General features: G+C 43.9%; 2 protein-coding genes across 3 annotated transcripts; both read left to right on the top strand.

The window, feature by feature from the left end:
• Positions 1–1535: 1535 nt before the first annotated feature.
• Positions 1536–12958, top strand: LOC121713515 (glial cell line-derived neurotrophic factor). Of its 2 annotated transcripts, XM_042098169.1 has the most exons (4): positions 1536–1827; positions 2299–2870; positions 9723–10035; positions 10930–12958. In XM_042098169.1, exons 3-4 carry the CDS (start codon positions 9750–9752, stop codon positions 11439–11441), a joined length of 798 nt encoding a protein of 265 aa, XP_041954103.1. In that variant the 5' UTR covers positions 1536–1827; positions 2299–2870; positions 9723–9749; the 3' UTR covers positions 11442–12958. The 2 variants fall into 2 exon arrangements, with proteins under 2 accessions (XP_041954103.1, XP_041954109.1); XM_042098175.1 differs by lacking the exons at positions 1536–1827; positions 2299–2870 and adding an exon at positions 9517–9621.
• A 1541-nt stretch (positions 12959–14499) lies between these two features.
• Positions 14500–19552, top strand: capsla (calcyphosine-like a). Its single transcript, XM_042098188.1, has 5 exons — positions 14500–14658; positions 15227–15329; positions 17620–17797; positions 18760–18969; positions 19170–19552. The coding sequence occupies exons 2-5, from the start codon at positions 15235–15237 to the stop codon at positions 19269–19271; spliced, it is 585 nt and encodes a 194-aa protein (XP_041954122.1). The 5' UTR covers positions 14500–14658; positions 15227–15234; the 3' UTR covers positions 19272–19552.
• Positions 19553–19721: the final 169 nt, after the last annotated feature.

Genomic DNA, 19721 nt, shown 5'->3' with positions numbered 1-19721 from the left:
CTAGACGCGCCCCTAGCGGCAGCTGCCAGGTCTAGTCTAGTAACTCTCCGTTGGCTTGTGAGCTCCAGAAATCGAAACTCAATCAGGCCAATGAAATCATGTATAGAGTCGTTAGGTGGGCCTAACATAATGATTGATGGCAGAGTTGCAATGGTTTGGCTTGAATTCCCTGCTTCTTGAAAACAAATAAGATGGATGTTGCTGTTGGCGAACAGTGTGACACGAGTTAAGCTTTTATTAAGTTGGCAAACGTTTGAACTAGCCAACTAGCTCCGCTGGTGGGAAACGCATGGGACTCATAGCGCTGCCGCTGTCCTATTGCGTGCAGAGGGAATTTGAAAGACAACTGATTATCCCGCCCCTCGGACTGAGCACTGCGAACGGTGAGTGCCCAGACACTACATTTTAATGTGGGTCTGGCTCGTCAGGCTAACGGTTTGAAGTTTTGTTGTGAAAACGGAGGGTTAGCCTACTTAACGTAACTGTGGTTCTCTGAGTATCAATGTCATAAGATGGTTCATCACATTACACATCATGACATTACATAGGCCTACAGTACGCGTACACATGTGCAGGCCAATTATAGTGGGATTCAACTTCATGTAGCCTAGGCTAGCCACCTGCAGACGTCTAAGCTGACTGCATAACTCTGAGATTCTGCTACGTTTTCAAACCGGAATTGTGCATATGTCATGGTTGAAAACGTCGAAGTCGAATCAAAGATTGTTAAGGCGGAGCAAGATGTTTCATCAGGAGCCACTTCCGGGAACCCGGATCGCACGAGGGGGGGGGCAAAACCCCCCTTTATGCAGAGCAGAGGCAGCGACTGCTCCATTGAAGTCTATGGGCATAGCTCAGAATTTCACCACATATGCTAAGGTCTTGGTTCTGTAGAGTTAGGAATGTGAATTTCGGGCACGTTTTCATGATCCTCAAACCCATCTGAACATTTCAGGTACATTTTTAGCATTTTTGAGCATTCCATTCTGGAGAAAATCAACCTTATATCAGGTGTGCGCCGGTTATTTATGCAGCTGCTGTTGGCCGGTTGCAACGTACGCTCGTCAATAAGTCATCGACACGCCTCTTTATGCAGACAGGATTCGATCCCCATTTCGCGCCCATAGACATGAACTACGATGAAGTATCTTGCTCCGCCTTAACAATCTTTGGTCGAATCACCCAAATGTTTAACAGATTTTTTTTTTTTTTTTTGCGGTGATGACGGTGACGAGCTCAGACCCGCGGTAGGGGTCACGTGACCGCGGTAATGCGGTTACCGTCCCAGCCCTACTGATGGGCACTAATGTTACTGGTTAACCCACACGTCAGGTAGGCAAATCTGTCTGAAATGCTGCCTCCTGTGGCCGTACTGGGGGCCACGGCATGGGTGGCCCCTGGGAGCCCAAGGGAGCCCACTGGCAGGACACAGGTCACATAGGCATTGCGCAGCCCCGCTGAGTCTGCCAGGGCCCACAGCGGCCAGATTAGCAGTCAGTGGTAATCCGAGCCTGCTGCTCCTCAATGCACACCACTGAGGAGGAGCCACAGCCAGCGAACAGAGAGAGAGAGAGAGAGAGAGAGAGAGAGAGAGAGAGAGAGAGAGAAAGAGGAAGAGGGAGACACTGAGAACTTCCATAGAGCTCCCATTGGCTCTCTGTCTCACACACGGACACACGGAGACACACACACACACAGGCACACGGATGCACTTCTCAGCCTGTACGCTCCTCTGATCCTCTAAAAGGCTTCACCCCGCCACATGAACAGGACACTTTCAATCCGGACAGTCTGTCTGCCCTGACCATCCTCACACAAGCCCAAAAGGTAAGTCACTAGCAAAAGGACTCAGAAGAATCAGATAGATAGAATCATCTGTAATAGGTACTATAAAGCATTACATGGAAATTGTAGTCGATCATAGTTTGGGAAGTTTAATGTTAGATTTGTGTCAAAGATGTGCATCTTGAGGATTGTCTGTCTTGTCTAATATAATGCCTTTTGAATTGCATGTGGAAAAGCTGTTAAGCTGCTGTCTAACTTTTGTTCTCCATGTTTAAATTGATTGGTAGTCCGTGGCTTTGACACACATACATAAGTCTGATACATTTAGTCTGTACATAGGAGAGATACATATAGATTCTTAAACAAAAGAATGTGGACACAGAGAACTACTCGGAAAAAAGATCTGCAACATAACTTAGTTTTGTTTTTGTAGATGATGTTGGCTTGGATGTGTTGAAGTGCACATGGATAGTGTTTCCATCCCCTGTTTGAATTCTACAATTTATGTTCTAGGTCTGCCTCTCCCGGCTGAGTGGAATACTCTCAGCAAACGGGGGCAAGTGGAGGGACAGGAACATCAGTGTATACAGAAGGGATTTCCACAAACCAAAACATTAAGCGTTGGCCAAGCAGAGAATTTGAAGTGTCAAGGACTTGTTGGAAGGCGCTCACCGCCCCAACCTTCAAACACCAACTCCACACACACACACACACCCTGAAAAGTATGAAGAAACTACAAACACCCATCTTCAGGGAGGATGTGAGCCAGCGGTGATTTCATGATTCTGGAAAAGTTCGCAGCGCCATGAGGGACCTCTAGGGAGGAGTCCGTTTGGAGCATCTGCAGAGACGCACGTTCGGACGGCACGCACCACAGCGCTGGAGGAGCTTTCCCGGCCGCCCCCAGATGTAGAAGGTGCAGAGAGCCGTGGGGGTGGAGAGACAGAGACAGAAAGTGTGTGTATGGTGTGTGTGTGCCCATCTCATCCTTTGCCTCATGATGAGGGACTTATTGGACTGGCACTTGTCTTGAGGTCAACCCGATACAGCGACATAAAGATAAGGCTGGATTAGCCAAGCGAACGGTAAGGACACATCTCCTTTTGTTAGAATAAGCCGCAGCTTAGTGCGAATGCGTTAAGCACTGCACCGAGGCGAAGGTTCACAAAATGTCAGTATGCTGGCGAGAGCTCAGGGTTGACATTTACTTGACAAATTTGTTTGATGTCCGCATTTCCTATCAGTCCACATAGTTCTCGTCACTCATCTGTGTTCACCCTTTGATCTGGCATTCCTGAAATGTGTTCAGCGACCTTAACAGAAGATAGTGATCTTAACAGAGAAATACAAACAACATAGGCTGCAGCATGGTTGCACACATTGTCTTTTGACATGCTTAGAAGGTTCAGCTTGTTCTGAATCCAAGACACTTGTTGAAACCATATTGGTGTGGAAATGGTGCGAAGAGTTGGGGGGGGGGGGGATTAACCTAAAAAAATTAACTAATCTCCAAAGTGCACCCCATCACTGTCTCACACCTGTTCAAGGTTTTAAGTCACTAACACTAGGACAGAGAGGCAAGCCTATTGATGCTCGTGGTGCTAACATCTACGCTTACTCACCATGTGTCATGTGCATGATTTCTCTGCCATGAAAAGTAAATGGGGAGGCCAGTGACCCTTGGCCTGGGGGGGGGGGGGGGGTGCGAGGCACGTTACGAGTGGCTGGGGCACCAGAGGCTAAGCTTCTCGTCACTTGAGCCCTTCAACTCCCATAACCCAGAGATCCAATCTGGCTTACTTTTCAAGCTCCATGAAGGACTTCCATCAATCACACAAACCCCACGTTTGACGCCCACAGCACTTCTGGCATGGGACAGGGCAAACCGTTTTTTTTGGAAGCATGCGGCTCTCCAACAGATGGGAGATGGACGCCATCTCTCTCTATCTCTCTTCTCTCTCTATCTGATAGGCACATGGCAAAACAATCCACTGAAAGCTCAGGAATGTTTTCGCTGATCCCCTTAAATGTCTCAACATATTTCAAATTGACACTCCGACGAGTGTTTTTTTTCCCTCCGTGCAGTGACATGTTGAAGGCAGAAAAGCTATTCAGCCCATGCCAGAGAGCTCCCATCAAGGCTTTTTGTGCCCCCATCACATGACAAAAAAACCCACACTGCTTTCACCGAGGGATAAGATCAAAATGCTGATAATCCCAGAGTGGCTTGAGTAAACCAACACTCCCTCCACTAATTTGACTAGAAGAGGGATGCCACCTTAACAACGCAAAGACCCGGTCTACACAAAATAAGAGAGAAGAAAAGGCAGGGGCACAAACAAACTCAAACTGTGTGTGTGTATATAGGTTCAATGCATCCAAATAGCAGTAGGTCTCTGGCAAACGTACACATGCTTTCAATCGCTTGGCTTTTCTTTAAAGAAGGTGGGTGTGCCGGAACCAGGCTGCGTGTATGGTAGGGTGATTGCACAGAGAGCGTGGGGCTGGGAGAGGGGCCGCAGGGGCTGTCTAAATGCCTGCGCTCCTGACCTTGGGATGGCAGACTGCGTAATGATGGTGAATTCCTCACTTCCAGTGATGGCTGGGGACACACAAATCAGCCTTGGCCAGGTGAAAAATCACTGGCTTGGCTTCGGAGACGCTGCACCTTGCCATTCCGGGAGGAGGTTTGGCTCTGTGTTCAAGAAAAATGCTTTTTTTTTATCTTTCTAGGCTATTTAAAAGAGACCTTTGCTTGGTTACACTTCGAAAAGAGAAATTGCCTGTACTTGGCCATATGCTTTAAGACCAACACGCAAGAGCAGCCGCAACAACTACAACCAGCTTTGAGCGCTACATGGAACATAGGTGGGAAGCCTAGACACATAGGTCAGTGCCTTGCCTTCCAGAACAAATACTAGCCTCTGCACACAACATGTATCATGCTGTACCAGTTGCTATCAGTGAGTATAATTGAGGGGTGCCAAGCTCTCTCCCAGCCTGCAATGCGGTCATGATGCCTGCAGCAACGAGGTGGCCCAGGCAGACTGTTGGACCTAGCTGGGCATTAGAGCAAAGAGAGCTGATTAACCCGCGTCAACCTGTACTTCACGTTAGCAAGGATGGCTCTCTGTAGGCCGAGGTCCTATTAAAGCCGTATAGCTGTATAGAGGCTATAGAGGACCAAACCCAGTTTAGTTGCTTTCCCTTGTATATGATCACTGTGTGCTCATCACATTCATTTGAGCAGAGACACATACCGGTACATACAAAGGTAAGAAGGCAATCAGCCCCTCTTTGCAATACAATAGCTATATGGACGTGGAAATGCCCTGGAGCTAATATAAAACGGGCAGTCTACACAACTATTAGATAATGACATTTTGTATTAGCTAAAAAATATTTCCTATTTTTTAAAAATGTATTATGGTCAAATACAGTAGGTTGACCAAATGCAGCAGCTGGTTGTCCTGCTGTCAGAATTTGTGTGTGTACAGTACATATGTGTGCCACACAAGTCTATTCTCCAGGCTTTTTAGTGACGTACTTGGGGATCCTCCCTTTGTGTGCCCCTCTCTTTCTGTGTCTGAGTCGTTGTGCGGAGAGGGAGGTTATTGGTGGTGTAGTGGCGTGGTGCCGTAGGGGGTTGAAGCAGGGTAGGGCTAAGAGATTAAGTCAGATGGCCGGGGCCACACCTTCAGTCGGCCAATCGCAGGTGTTATCCCACGTGAAGGCAGATGAAGTGGGGCCGCATTAGTGCTAATCCGTCCCTGATCTTTGGAGTGTGTTCCCATTACTGGCCGTGGCCACGCTTCTCCACTCGCCCTTTATGGAGCCCGTCGTAAAGCAAGCAAAGGACACATCCACCAGGAAGTGCACCACGGCAAATACCGAACCAGCCGCTGTCCTTAATATTTACAGGAAAAATAACGTATGTTGTAAAGTATACATGGGTTCGCTCTTCCAATCTCCCCTTCTTCCTCCTGTTTGATATGAGCCACAGTGTAAATCTATAGCCCCACTGCGGTGAAGGAGAGGGGTGTGCCACGGGTGTGGGCCTGAAAGGAAGAGAACGGAGGGGGAAGAAAATTAGACAGACAAGAGCCAAGGGAGAAGTCAGAGCAAGAAAGTCAGTGAGAGAAAGAGAGAGAGAAGTGAGGTGACTGATCCAGCGGTTTGGACAAAGGGATGAAAATGCTGAGGTGAGAGTTGGCGTCTTTTCTCACACATTTCCTAGCTGCCCCCAGGGCTTGTCTCACTCTCTCACACACACCTAGGGTTGCTCCTACAGCTTACACTTGGGACTGGGATAGGCAGCAGGATGACGTGGTATTATTGGTGGTGGTTACCGTAAGTTATGCAACCATCAATCACCAACTATCAATACCTTAAAGCAGGCCGATGGCAGCTACGGCTGTGGTCTATTTTAAATTAATGGATCAGCAACTTTGTGTGCTGTCATTGAGCAGCGTCACAGTTACCGTCACTCACATGTTTAGACAGACGAGGACGGTCTTGCTGGAACAAATTTGTCTGTCGTTAATGTGCCACTAATTAAAAACAACAGAGGATATTAGATATTTAATTTGATTCTCCAAGGATTTAGTTGTGTTTACAGGGTACATATGAGATAGTTCTTCTTTTGATAACAGGTTTGCAGAGATAAGAGTTTCCCGGTATTGATGGAACGTTCTGAGGATGGCAGTAATGGAGATTTCCTATGCAAACAAAATTAGAGAGCAAAGATGGAAAAGGAAATTGTTATGATAAGCACATCATGCATGCCCTGGTAGGTCAATAGAGCCCTCTTCATTCATCATGTTTCATCCCTGGATCAGATAAGAACGTCAATATTAGAAGAAAGAGGCAAGTATTTCTGCATTTTGAGCATGTCTGACTTTGCGTTCACAAGTTCATGGGTAGGCTCTGTGTGGATGGGTGTGTGTGTGTGTGTGTGTGTGTGTGTGTGTGTGTGTGTATGTGTGTGTGAGAGAGAGAGAGAGAGAGAGAGAGAAAGAGAGGGAGAGAGAGAAAGAGAGGGAGAGGATAGGACATGTGTGGGGCTTAGACTGAGTTAGATCATGGACTTTAAGTGATCTGTGACAGAAGTTCATGTCAATTTTGGACTGAACAAAGGAGGGTTTCAGTCGTTACATGTAGTATGGCTGCAAGCCACAAACTCCCCACACTGCCATACCATTCTTCACGCTGACTGATTCCCGCAGACATGGTTTCTGTCGAAATTTTGACATATCTGCACAGCTCACACTGAACAGCCTGTTGTGACCATGATCCGACAGAGCGCAAGACGTTAGAGGGGGTCAAAAAAGAGTGGAGATTGTAGGGAGCCCAGGCAATGCAGACCACAGATGGGGATAGAGACCTATTTGTGGTGCAGAGAAGAGAATGGGACAGAAAGCACGACCTACGAGACACGATGACACTTTAGCTGTCGTGACAGTGGGCCTTATGAATAGGCCCTCTGTGTGGCCAAAAGAGATGACGGTTAAAGACATGAGATAGTGGACGTCTTATGAATATCCCAACACGCCAGGGGTCTAGAATGTGATGGTGGCGCTGGAAGCCTTATGTTGACGTTGAGGAAACGTTGAAATGACGTTTGTCCAGGAAGCTGAGGGTTGCTACTTCATTGACTTTGACATTAATGGTCCCTTGTCTTCATCCGGTCATCTTCAGAGATGGGAGCCAGCCACACGATATCCACTAGGGGCAAAGTGTTTCTTTTCCCCCCACACCAATAATGGGTTTAAAGTGTGTGTATGTTGGACTTTGGGCTCAAATGGGGGAGACAACATTACCCCTCAATTCATCACCACTTACCCAACCTGACAGCAGATGGGAACAATCTTACCTCAGGAGGGCCATTCATCAGTTGCCCTCATTTCTGAACCGACACAAGTGTCTGACTGCAATTAGACTGAAAGAGAGAGAGAGAGAGAGAGAATGTGTGTGTGTATCTTGATGAGTTGACATATAAGCTTGCAATAACAGCGTCTTGTGCTATAACCTGACGTCATGAGATAACAGCCGTTGTGGTAATGAAATCAAATAATGATGTAATCATTTATAACCATTATATAGTGCTGTAGCGTGCTCTTCAAAGCGTTCCTATATTAAACTTCATCTGTCATGTTCAGAAAAGAAAACACAAGAAAGAGCTGAGTCTTGGGTGATAGCATGCTTGGAAACCCCAACACACACAAGAGTTAGGAAATAAAACAGATGGTCTATCCTCCATCAAGCACAGTCGCCATATGAAGGACTTCAAATTGTAAACAGTGCAATCAAGGGCCACCTTTCTGGTGCCTGGTGCGTCAAGTAATTACTCTGAACTGTACACGGAAATCCTTCAGTAATCTTGGGTGAATCTGAGCAGTCACTGCTGTGTGTTAGTTACAAGTCTTTCTTGTTTGGCGTTGGATGTCGATGTCTAACATGTCCTTTCTATTGTTGCTCTTGGAGAGGCAAAACAAATTGGTGTTGGGTTACTCTCATCAAAATAAGCACCCCCCGAAGAGCTGGAACTTTTAAGAGCGAGAATCACACAGAGGCACGACACGCATCATTCCCCGTCGACATTGTCTCGTAGCATGCAAGATGGGAGGCCTCATGCCTGGATGTGGTCCACTGAGGCCACCTCGAACCCAGTCTGGCAAAGCACTTTGTTGGGGTCCGGGAGGGGGCTGACTGGTCTGGATATGTCCTTAGTCCCAACCCGTTTGCCATTTCCTGATCTGCGGAAATGTTTTGCTCGTCCTAACCCTGTTCTAGAACAAAAAACACAGTAGCTTACCACTGGATACATCAGAGGGAGAAGGGCAGAGGGGCAAGGGGGAGAGATTCACCTTTTTAACTTAAAGGAGAGGAAAAGAAGACGTCCAGGGAAAAATAACAGGAAGTTGTGTGATGTAATTCCTCTGAGTGGCCCTGAGTGGTCCGGTGAGAGTGGTGTTGGAGGGAGCACACACACACACACACACACACACTAACACTCTGAGTCTGGTGAGAGTGGTATTGGCAGGAGGTGAAAGGGGAACATAACACTGACTGATTTGCGTGCACACACATACACGCACGCACGCACACACACACATTATCCATATGGACCAGGAGGCCCCAGGGTCAGCAAATAGGTGTGTCATGGCGATTCCTGTTTGAGAATGATTATTTCCTCTCTTTCACAATGTGAGTCAGTGCACTCTTGTCGCATTCTTTCAAGTCGACATGTAATGGAAGTTTATAAAGCACAGAGGGCCAATGCTCAGCTCGTCACCAGGTGATGTCTCATGGCTTCCCATCAATTAAGTACTTGATGCTAGTAATGGTACTCTCACCCCTATCTTGCGCCATGCGGGGTGAACTGTACCAACAGCCAATGACTGATGTGCCTTTAATACCTTCTGCTTCCATCTTTAGAAAGGTATGAAACTTGGAAGGAAGTGTTTTTAGCCAAGTGAAAATGGGGTGAGTGGTGGTCTTTAAACCCCTGGTGAATAATAATGGAAACTGATTGGAGCCAAGATAAAATAACAACCATGAAATAATAACCACTGCTACACAAACTTCATGATGCAATTACATAGGGGCCAGGAAGATTACTGTCAACGAACTATAAGAGAAAGAAAGCACTGGAAAAATATACATAGTATAATATACTTAGCTAGTGATACAAGTTTGTGATTCTCCCTGATCGTGTGTATTTTAAAACCTGCCAGACAGAATCTCGGCCCATACACATACTTGCACATCATGAGCAGCTAGAACAAACAACACCCAGAACTAACTTCAACTCCGAGAGAGTTCCCAGTGCTGCAGGTGATAAAAGATTGCTTGTTGAATAACTATTTTGTGACACCTTGTGGGCATGGGGCCAAGGGAAGTAACAGTGTTCCTCTCTGTCTTGCTTGCTTTTGCAGAGTTTCAATGCTCCAATCCATTCTAAAATGAAGTTATGGAAAGGTGCCACCTTGGCCATCCTGCTCTGCTGTGCATCTCTGTGTGTCCTCCTCACTAAGCCTGCCATGATGCCCGCCGCGATGCCCCCCACGCCAGCCAAACAACGCTCTTGGGTGGCATCCCTGATGGCACCACCTTTACCGTTGACGTCATCACCAACATCATTGCCCACACAGTCATCCACATCCTCATCACCTCCGAGGTCAGCGAGGATGGGTGGTCTCCGTCGGCGTGCCCGGTCTGCGGATAACGTGGGCTCTCTCCTCTCCGAGTGTAAGCTGGCTTGTTTCTATCTGCCCTGACAGCAGTGCTAGTACTGATGAGCTGGCACTTGAAGGCCCTGACAGCAGGCTTATGGGCTTTCTCCATGTAGTCTCCAATTTGTTTATGTGACTAAGGCCTTTGTATGCTGCACTCTTACGCAGTCAACTAGCACCTAATGTGTCTCAGCCACACACCACAGACCAAAGTGGTGGGACGAGAAGAGTCATGGCTCTAAAATGTGCAAACAAACTGACCGGGAGGTGTGAAATTGCACTTGAGTCTGGGCTAGTTTCTGGGGAGTAATAATGACTGGGTTTCCATTCAGCTCACTGGCATATTTTAAGCACATTCATTTAAAGTCCATTAAAGAGAAGACGCATCTGTGTTTGCTACGCAAATCAAGAATAGACATTCTGGTCATCAAAGTGAGGAATTCAGAATACTAACTAAGGGATCAAAATGTAAGGTTGATCAATATTAATAGCATTATACCTTATTATATGAACTGAGAGCTAATCCACCCTCCTCTTACAAATCAAATGTTATGTGCATTAGAAGATTTTATGTGCCACTCAGGTGCATTTAAAAAAACAACAACAAGTGCATTAAAACCCAACTATTGAGTCCTAAACACAAGTGCAGATTATCCTTAGATGTGACTTAGAGGTGATTAACAATATCTCTAAAGTTAGGGACAAGGGTTAGATTCAAGTTTCAAGGCAGATTCAAGTCATGAACTATATATATATCTTGCGACAAAGACATTTCCATAAAGTTTGCAATGTTTTTGTGTCTTACTAGAGATGAACTAGAGCTCAAGATGACGGCATTGTGGATATCCATGTTTAACCCTTACCTGACAAACTTCTCACCATGCCTTTCTGCTCTCTCATCTCCCTGCAGTCACCTACCTCTTTCAGAGCTTCACGGAGGGCGAGCTGAAGCAGATCGTCAGCGCGCTGGTGGACCGGAAGAGTCGTCAGGACGGGCAGGAACAGGAAGACGACGCTCGCAGCAGCGGTGGCCCGTGGAGCTCTGAGGACAGGCAGAGCCGCAGGACTAAGCGTGCCCGCAAGGACCAGCGTCCGTGCGCACTGCGTGAGGTCCACCGGACAGTCAGCGAGCTGGGCCTGGGCTACGAAAGCGACGAGATGGTGGTGTTCCGCTATTGCAGTGGCAGGTGCACGGCACGCCGGCGCCACTACGACATGGTCCTGGAGCACATGCAGCGGGCTGGCCAACTGGACAACATCAGCACGTCCCGTGAACGGAAAGGCAGGGGGCGGAAGGACAAGGCCCGCTACAGCCCCTGCTGCCGGCCCACTCGCTACGAGAAGGACATGTCCTTCTTTGGCAACAACAACATCTTCTACACGATCCCCGACGTGTCAGCCAGGGAGTGCGGCTGCGTGTGACAACCCCGGTGTAGGGGGGGTACATGGGGCAGGGGAGTTGGAGATGTACTGTGATTGAGGGGGATGATGGATTACAGATGCCTGAAAAAAGTGATGTGACATGGCCAATGCCCAAAGGGCTGTGGGGGTCACAATCAGCCTTAAGAAAGGCGTTTGTTTCTCAAGTGTCCAAAGGTCAGAACCTCCACTAAGACCAGTAAGACAGTAATGGAAACCTGGAGACTACCAAAGGCCTTTCATGACAGACTTGGAACCATTGTATACACTTGACACTGAAACGATTCTCATGACTTATTCTGGATAGACCATAGACCAGCAAAATATCTGGCTAGGAATGTTTGTTTTTGATGAGTTAACTGCTTATAAATGTTATTTTAATGATGAAGTATTAAGTTGTTTGTATGTGCATATCTACCTCAAATTTTGATGTTCCTTTTCCGTTTTTCCTGGACTGAAAATCCAATCAATTCAGTGACTACACACCCATCTCCTTGTACTTGAGCATTCAGTCATATAATTTAGTATATCTTTTTTGTTCTTTTATACTTTCTAAAATCTATCAGGTCAGGCTGTACAAATAGGTCTCAAATACAAATGACGATATTCTAAATCTCCTGCTTCAAAAGCCTTGCCAAAACAACACATTAAATCCCATTCAAACCCATACTTCTCTTAACAGAGTTCCCATCCAAACCCAAACTTGCCTCTAACAAACTTTTTATAACACAAAAGTATATTATTCTTCTGCCCAGATAGAAGTAAATAATCGCTCGTCGACATTCCACTCAGCCTAGTGAAAACAAACCTGTTACAGTGCTCAGTAAATTATGAGGCTATCTCAGACAGGCAGTTACAGTCACCTGTCAAAGCAGATTTGCATCGCACAGGTTTCAATGCAAAAGGGCAATCCCAGCCATTACTGACGTCAATGTCCTCCCACCAGTGAAACTTGCAGTCAAATGCAGACATCAAGAGGCATTCATCAAACCACATGAATTAGTTTATTGAATGCATTTGTGATTGACCTGCGTGGTGTACCCAGTGTGACAAAGATGCCACGTGGCCTGCTGCATCTTTGTCACACTGGGTTTTCATGCAAGCTTCACTGCCCTAATGCACAGGGAAAGAGCTTGCTGCTCCCTGTTCCACAAAGTGAAGCAAATTAAACCATTACCTTACAGTTAAATAAAGAAAAATCCACAACAGGATTAGACCTGAGCCAGAACTCATCACAGTTTAAAAAAAGGGCCGATGTCTTCACTAATGTGCTTAAATGCAAGTAGCAGGGAGGACTACAGACATGCCTGCTTGCTCAGTCTCACACGAATCATCAAAGTGAGCTGTCGCATGTAAGACCATTACCGCACCTAGTACAGAGTGTTACAGATACAAGCAATGTAACATCTAAAATGCCTACGTTGTCTGTAAAACCCATTCCATGTGAGTTTTCTTTTTTTTTTTTTGCAAAAAAGTATACCCTTAATGGTTTATTTTACTAATACTTTATGTTGGCTTTGTTTTGTGTTAGAGAGCATATTTGCATCTGGGATTGTGGACTGATTTCTCAAAAGGGTATTTCTGTTTTATCCCTGATAAACATGGAAAATTACAAGATTTCTGAAAGGAAAAAAAACACACTGCACTTGCACAACTACAGAAAGCAGTAGCCTACAGGCTTTGGCCTCCTGATGTATAGTTAGAACTAGTGAGAATGAAAAGGATTCCGAAGCACTATGTTTGTCATGTTTTTTTATTTTTTTTTTTTATTTTAGATTCTTCTCACCTTGGCTTTTCAGCAACAGTTACCAGATCTAGCATTGTTGGGTTGATCCAACCATGATCCAACGGCAGTTAAGTTGATGCAGTGCATCTTTGTTGTGAATAATCAATATTTATTGGAAAGTGGTCTGTTTATTTATTTTAGAGTATGTGGTAGCATGGGAGAAAAATATTTATTTATTTTTAAACAACGTGCCAAAATCGAGTTTGTATTCTGATATTCTTTAAAACACTGCTGAATAAACTTAACCAGCTTAAAAAACATACTTGTTTATGGAGTCTATGAAAAAGGAGTCTAACCTGCCATTGTGTCCAAAAAGTTAATGTTTGGGTCTAAAACTCTTCTTTTGAGTAGTGGCCTACAGATTATGGTTTGACAGCATGCCATAGCCTACAGGCCAGCCATTTAGATAAGCAAAGTGGCAGAACAGAGCAATACATTACTTTTCCTCATAATCTGCATGAAAACAGTCATGCATATCACAGATGTAGATAAAGATCCTGCAAGTCATAGCAAAGGAAACTGACATTTTTTAAGAAAAAAAAAAGATCTACCCCAAATCTGGCCTCATGGATTACCATGCACATCCTTTGCACAAGAACTAGGCCTAACTCCTTGTTCTAACCCAGGAGGTCTATCCAGTGCATTAATATGTGAATAGAGGGGCAGAAATATGCTGTTTGCATGGTGTTTTGGAAAAAACAGTAAACAGCTCAGTGTAAACATTTTGGTGCATAGAGCCTTCAGCGGTCCAAGCCAAACCACTCGTTAGAAAACATCTACACATTCACAGATGTGATCAATTAAGAACATCTTTGCAGACCTTTCTTCAGCCACAGTGCACAAATGATCAATCTTCCAAATGTTTAACAGCCAAACTTACAGTGTAAATATCCAAGCTGACTCATATAATCACTTCATCTCTTCTGGAAAGTAGGCCTGCTCATTTCTTGAAAACGCGCAGATTAGAACTATCATCAGTGGGATCACCACCGATTACAGGGGCCACGAGTGAAAATAATGGTGGCGCTGACACAAAAAGACAATTTCTTCTTCAAAATGTTTTTTTGAAAAAGAAACATTTTCAAAATATTCTCTGTCCATTAGGTTACACCATAGATTTTACTAGCCTACTGGTCCATGAGGACAGCAGTCAGCTCAATTATCTGCTATTCTCACTTGTCAGGCTACTAGGGACATTATTGGTCAATTTCATTTCAGTATTTATCTTCGAACTAAACGTTAATTACTGAGTCTACATAATGGCAGCCTACAAACTGTGAGTTTAACTGCGGGGGTTAGGCCCACCTATTCCCAAACAGCCTACCTCGCGACGAGAACAATGAGGGTGGAGCGAGCACATTTTTTGCAATCAACCTGGGTGACACAACAGTGCCAAACAAGACAGCAAGACTCACAGCATTTTCGCAACTAAAGGTAAGGTAACTTGTAAGTTATCTATGGTGGGGTAGCCTAATATAGCCTACATTCCTATGTGGTAATAGGCCTACTCGTGTCCCAGGCTATAGCCTACCATAAACTCTAGCCTACACTATAGACCTATATTTGGCAATAACTGAGACAGACAGGTAGAGGTCTTGTAAAATAGACCTTTATGCCTTTATTGTTTGATAGCATAAAAGCCAGGGAACTGATAGCATACTACGTTACGTTAAGGAATCTATAAAATGCATCATGTTGATCTTGTAAATTACCTCAACGAGGATTTTCCCCATTTTAGGCTGCTTGATTTGAGTGCGCGGATACTTTTTTTCTTCCCGTGCTACTATGGTTAGTTGTCACAGACGCGGAGTAAAATCAACAAAGTATCCATGCCAACAACCTCTACTGGTTTAGCTAGCCTACTCTCGTGTGTTTTGTGAGAAGTAGGCTAGTAGATATACTTTGGTAATAAGGTAACGTTTGGTAGATTCTGATGACCCATGTTAACAAACACGCAAAATAAAGAAGAAATATAAAGAAAATTGTTGCGCTGCTTTTTAAGAAAGAGACATGGCCTCTGGGGATCTGCAATCATCAGATGTCCTGGAAGATCTTAGGAAGCAGTGCCTGGCAAGAGGGGCTGCTGGAATCAAGGGACTTGGGAGGCAAGTTGTGTATAATCTCTATAATCTTAATTTAACATAGGCTACAGTGGTGTCTGAAATTGTTTGTATGGCCCACCACGACAAAGGGGAAAAAAGGCTCTTTTTTCCAAAATAATTTGAAACTGGCAAAAGTAATTAGCATTCATCATTTAATTTAATTTAATTTAAATTAGACTTTTGACTAGAAACAAATTGTGCATAATAGTCTAAGTTCCATGGGGGGAAAAGGTGACAGATGGTGTGTGATCAGACACTGATTTATCTTGACCTTAGAATCGTCATTTTCTGTGCAAAAGAGTTCAGTAAAATAATTTATACAAAATAACTCTAATAATTAATAAATACATATGGACCTTGGAATTTACCTAAGTTTTCTTTGGTTCTTTTGTCTTCCAATTTGAACTATCCCTCTGTTCAATCTGGGCTTTCCTCTGCCACACCCAGCAAAGGTGGCTACACTCCCAATTACCTTAATAAATGTGCAGCTCACAAGAACATCAAGCTATTTAGAGATTTTTATGATAGCCTTACCTTTAACATGCTTGCCTATAATTTCCCTTCTGAACTCCTTAGTCAGGTTCTTTTTATTTCTGGTCTGGTTCATGCTATATTAGCACACATGACCAATGGCTTCTGCTACAAGATGGATACTTTTTTGATCCCCAAGGTGAAATTCAAGGTCTCAGTAGCATACAGAAATCACACACAACATGCACTTACAGCAGAAAGGGTTAATATAAGTATATACATATAACAAAACTCCACTGTACACAGTAGAAGATAAGAAAAACTAACAATACTAAATAAATATACTATATAAATTAAATTTAAAAAATCCACAGTGTGCTTGAGGGTGATCAAAACGCTTGCAGTGACGGGGCCGGGACTAGCCTGTACAATACTGAATGGCTGTAACCCTATTACCTCAACCTATTCTTGCACTGACATAGTTTTTTATATTACCTTGTCTACATTATACTTTACTCTCTTATTTGTCCATATTATTTATGCTGGTCTCTAGACCTTATTCTTGCACTGTTGGACTACTGTTGGACTACTTTTTGCACCTTCACCATGACACTCACTCTCTTGAGCACCTTACCATGCACACATAACTACAGGCCAGTCCCGGCCCTGTCACTGCAAGCGTCTCATGCTTGATCACCCTCAAGCACACTGTGGATTTTTTTTTATTTAATTTATATAGTATATTTAGTTTTGTTAGTTTTTTCTTATCTTCTACTGTCTCTATTTTACAGTGGAGTTTTGTTATATGTTTATACTTACCATTTCTGCTGTAAGTGCATGTTGTGTGTGATGTCTGTATGCTACTGAGATCTATCTATCTATCTATCTATCTATCTATCTATCTATCTATCTATCTATCTATCTATCTAGACAGACTACTTTTCTCCATCTTATAGGCTGAATGACTAAATACATCTCTGATACTAATTCTTCATTTTATCATTTAAAGCATCACTATAAGACCGTAATTTAGGCTATATAATTTAGGGTACCGACACATCTTTGGGGGCAGCCGTGACCTACTGGTTAGCACTTCGGACCTGTAACCGGAGGGTTGCTGGTTCGAACCCCTAACAGTAGGCACGGCTGAAGTGCCCTTGAGCAAGGCACCTAACCCCTCACTGCTCCCCGAGCGCCGCTGTTGATGCAGGCAGCTCACTGTGCCAGGATTGGTGTGTGCTTCACCTCACTGTGTGTACACTGTGTGCTGTGTGTGTTTCACTAATTCACGGATTGGGATAAATGCAGAGACCAAATTTCCCTCACGGGATCAAAAGAGTATATATACTCTTACTACTACTACTACTATATACTATACTTATACATCTGTCCAGGCCATTTTAGAGTATCTTTGTAAAATACACAATAAATTAATTCAAACTGTCTTTGCTTTACTTTATTACTTGACAAAGACATGCAGATATTCATGAAAAAAATTGCTTAGAATCTTGTCACTTTTTAAAGGAAGAAATAAAACATTGTTTCAATAATCTGCAAGGGTACCCACAAATGCAGCCACAACTGTATAAAGTATAATACCTTATATTCTACAGTAGATTATAAATTCTGAATCACTGCTTCTGGACCAACGTTAAAGTAATTGTTAGAAATGTTCTGGGTAACTGTCTATTCTATTATTTCAATGATAAATGTTTGACTGACAGAAACGTCTGTTTATCAATACATTGGTTGCACTGTGGACAGTTTTGCACTTCTCTTTTCTCTTACACTGTTTTCATGGACATATTCTTGTGCATCAAAGGACATTTCGCATTATGGATGACGATAGTAGCAAATCCCTGGATCTGCAGGAGTTCCAGAAGGGGTTGGACACGTATGGGGTGACCATGGCCAAAGAGAGAGCTTTGGAAGTGTTCAGCATATTCGATAAGGATGGAAGTGGAACAGTCGATTTCAATGAGTTCCTGGAAAAATTAAGGGTAAGAGTATGTATAGTTTTGTGAATGCAGTGCACAGTTGAGGTTTTGACCTTTCCATGATGGAATTCAGCAGTCACACATGATGAGTTCTATTTCAGTTTAGGTAGCAGACACTTTGTGTAGAGCACCACATATTCTTGTACAGCTTTAGCAGCAAAGTTGATGTTAATTAATTAAAACATTTAGGGTGTTTGAGTTTGACAGCATATTTTGCTGACAGTGCATGTACACTGTGGCCAGAGCGATGTCAGGTGCAAATGGGCAGAGTCAGTCCAAAGTTAATTGATAACAGATCCAAATTTAACACTGGTTGCATGTGATGTGGTTTATTCAATTTCCCTTAACCGGAGAGGTCTTGTCCATTTCAGCATCCCCGCCTTGATGTACATGGCTTTCCACTACCTACAGTATATCGCCACCAAACTCGGGCTCTGTGTTTAGTTTACAAATGAAGAAAGTCTGATGCCACAATGAGTTTACTGCCCAGTGCCATATTTGTCTAGACCAGTGTTTCTCAAAGTGTGGTCCAGGGACCACTGGTGGTCCGCAAGCTATCCCAAGTGGTCCGCAAGCAGACATGGTGAAATATAATATAGATGAGTTGTTTGCCATATTGAACCAACTTGTATGTAAATCCAAACAGTTCTGCAACACTGCCTATGTAAGCTGTGCCAGTTGAAATCATATGAATCCTCTGAAACAATAAGCAAGGTGGTTCAGTGAGTAGGCCTATTGTAATATACTGTTGAAGTAGGTCGACTTTTTTTTTTTTCAGCTAGGTGGTCCGTGAGTATTTTTTTTTTTTTGGTTAAGTGGTCCTTGGTCTGAAAGTTTGAGAAACACTGGTCTAGACCGTCAACTCTCCCAACTCTGTGGTAATATTCTGACACTTTACCACCAGTGGGGTAAAAACAGAATTTACATAAATGCTTTATCTTGCATGTGTTCTACATCTACTTCAGCCCCCAATGTCAAACGCGAGAAAGCAGATCATTGCAGAGGCTTTTAAGAAGCTGGACAGGACAGGGGATGGTCTGGTGACCGTAGAGGATCTGCAGGGTGTCTACAACAGCCAGCACCATCCTAAGTTCAAGAACGGAGAGTGGAGCGAGGAGCAAGTGTTTCGCTCGTTCCTGGACAGCTTTGACTCACCCTACAACAAAGATGGCAAGGTCGAGTAAACGCATACTATTTTTTAAAAATGTTATTCACACATTTTACACAGTTCACCACTGTGGCTGCACAAAACATGATTTGGTAAAACATCCAGTGCTGGAGTAAAGGTGAAACGAGGAAGTACTGCTTCTTAGATCCTTTTCCTCAAACTTTGCATCCTACAAACATGAGATTTATTTTTTATATAATGTCACAGGTCACACAAGAAGAGTTTCTGAACTACTACAGTGGAGTGAGTGCCTCTATCGACAGTGACGAATACTTTGTCACCATGATGAGAAATGCCTGGAAATTGTAGGATTCCAGTCACTTCCATGCTGAACATCCAACTTCAACACTTGCTATGCTGATAGGATTTGGAAAGAGACCTCCTGTGGCTGTCTGGGGAACTGCAGTGATCCAGTAAACAGACATATTGGTTACTGTATAGCAGATGGAACCTTGTTATTTAGGCTAGGTAGAAATACATCTGTAGATAAGTCTTTTTGAGGTTAGGGGAAATTCTGTCAGCACCATATGGATCAATAAAGTATCTCTATCTATCTACACCAAAGCACTGGTCTTTACTAGACACCTTGAGCTCCTTGTGTGTGGTGTTTTGTTGATCACTTTTGTTTAAAACAATCAATCAATTTAATTTAAACTATTTGTGTCTAGGGTTTGTAATTCATCTGTTGACTGATTCATTCAGTCCTCAATAGTACCACCTGGAGGTTACTGAAGGAACTGTTATGTTAACTGTTAAGCT

The sequence above is a fragment of the Alosa sapidissima genome, chromosome 1, assembly GCF_018492685.1.
Source record: "Alosa sapidissima isolate fAloSap1 chromosome 1, fAloSap1.pri, whole genome shotgun sequence".
NCBI lineage: Eukaryota > Metazoa > Chordata > Actinopteri > Clupeiformes > Clupeidae > Alosa > Alosa sapidissima.
The sequence above is the reverse complement of the archived record's forward strand: the minus strand, read 5'-3'. Positions and strand labels throughout refer to the sequence as shown.

What these genes read in the sequence shown, in the direction of transcription:
- LOC121713515 (XM_042098169.1), top strand. Translation starts at nt 9,750, where the DNA reads ATGAAGTTATGGAAAGGTGCCACCTTGGCCATCCTGCTCTGCTGTGCA. An exon ending in GGGCTCTCTCCTCTCCGAGT is followed by an intron (nt 10,036 to 10,929) that starts GTAAGCTGGCTT and finishes ATCTCCCTGCAG; the next exon opens with TCACCTACCTCTTTCAGAGC.
- capsla (XM_042098188.1), top strand. Translation starts at nt 15,235, where the DNA reads ATGGCCTCTGGGGATCTGCAATCATCAGATGTCCTGGAAGATCTTAGG. An exon ending in GGAATCAAGGGACTTGGGAG is followed by an intron (nt 15,330 to 17,619) that starts GCAAGTTGTGTA and finishes TGTGCATCAAAG; the next exon opens with GACATTTCGCATTATGGATG. An exon ending in AGTTCCTGGAAAAATTAAGG is followed by an intron (nt 17,798 to 18,759) that starts GTAAGAGTATGT and finishes CATCTACTTCAG; the next exon opens with CCCCCAATGTCAAACGCGAG.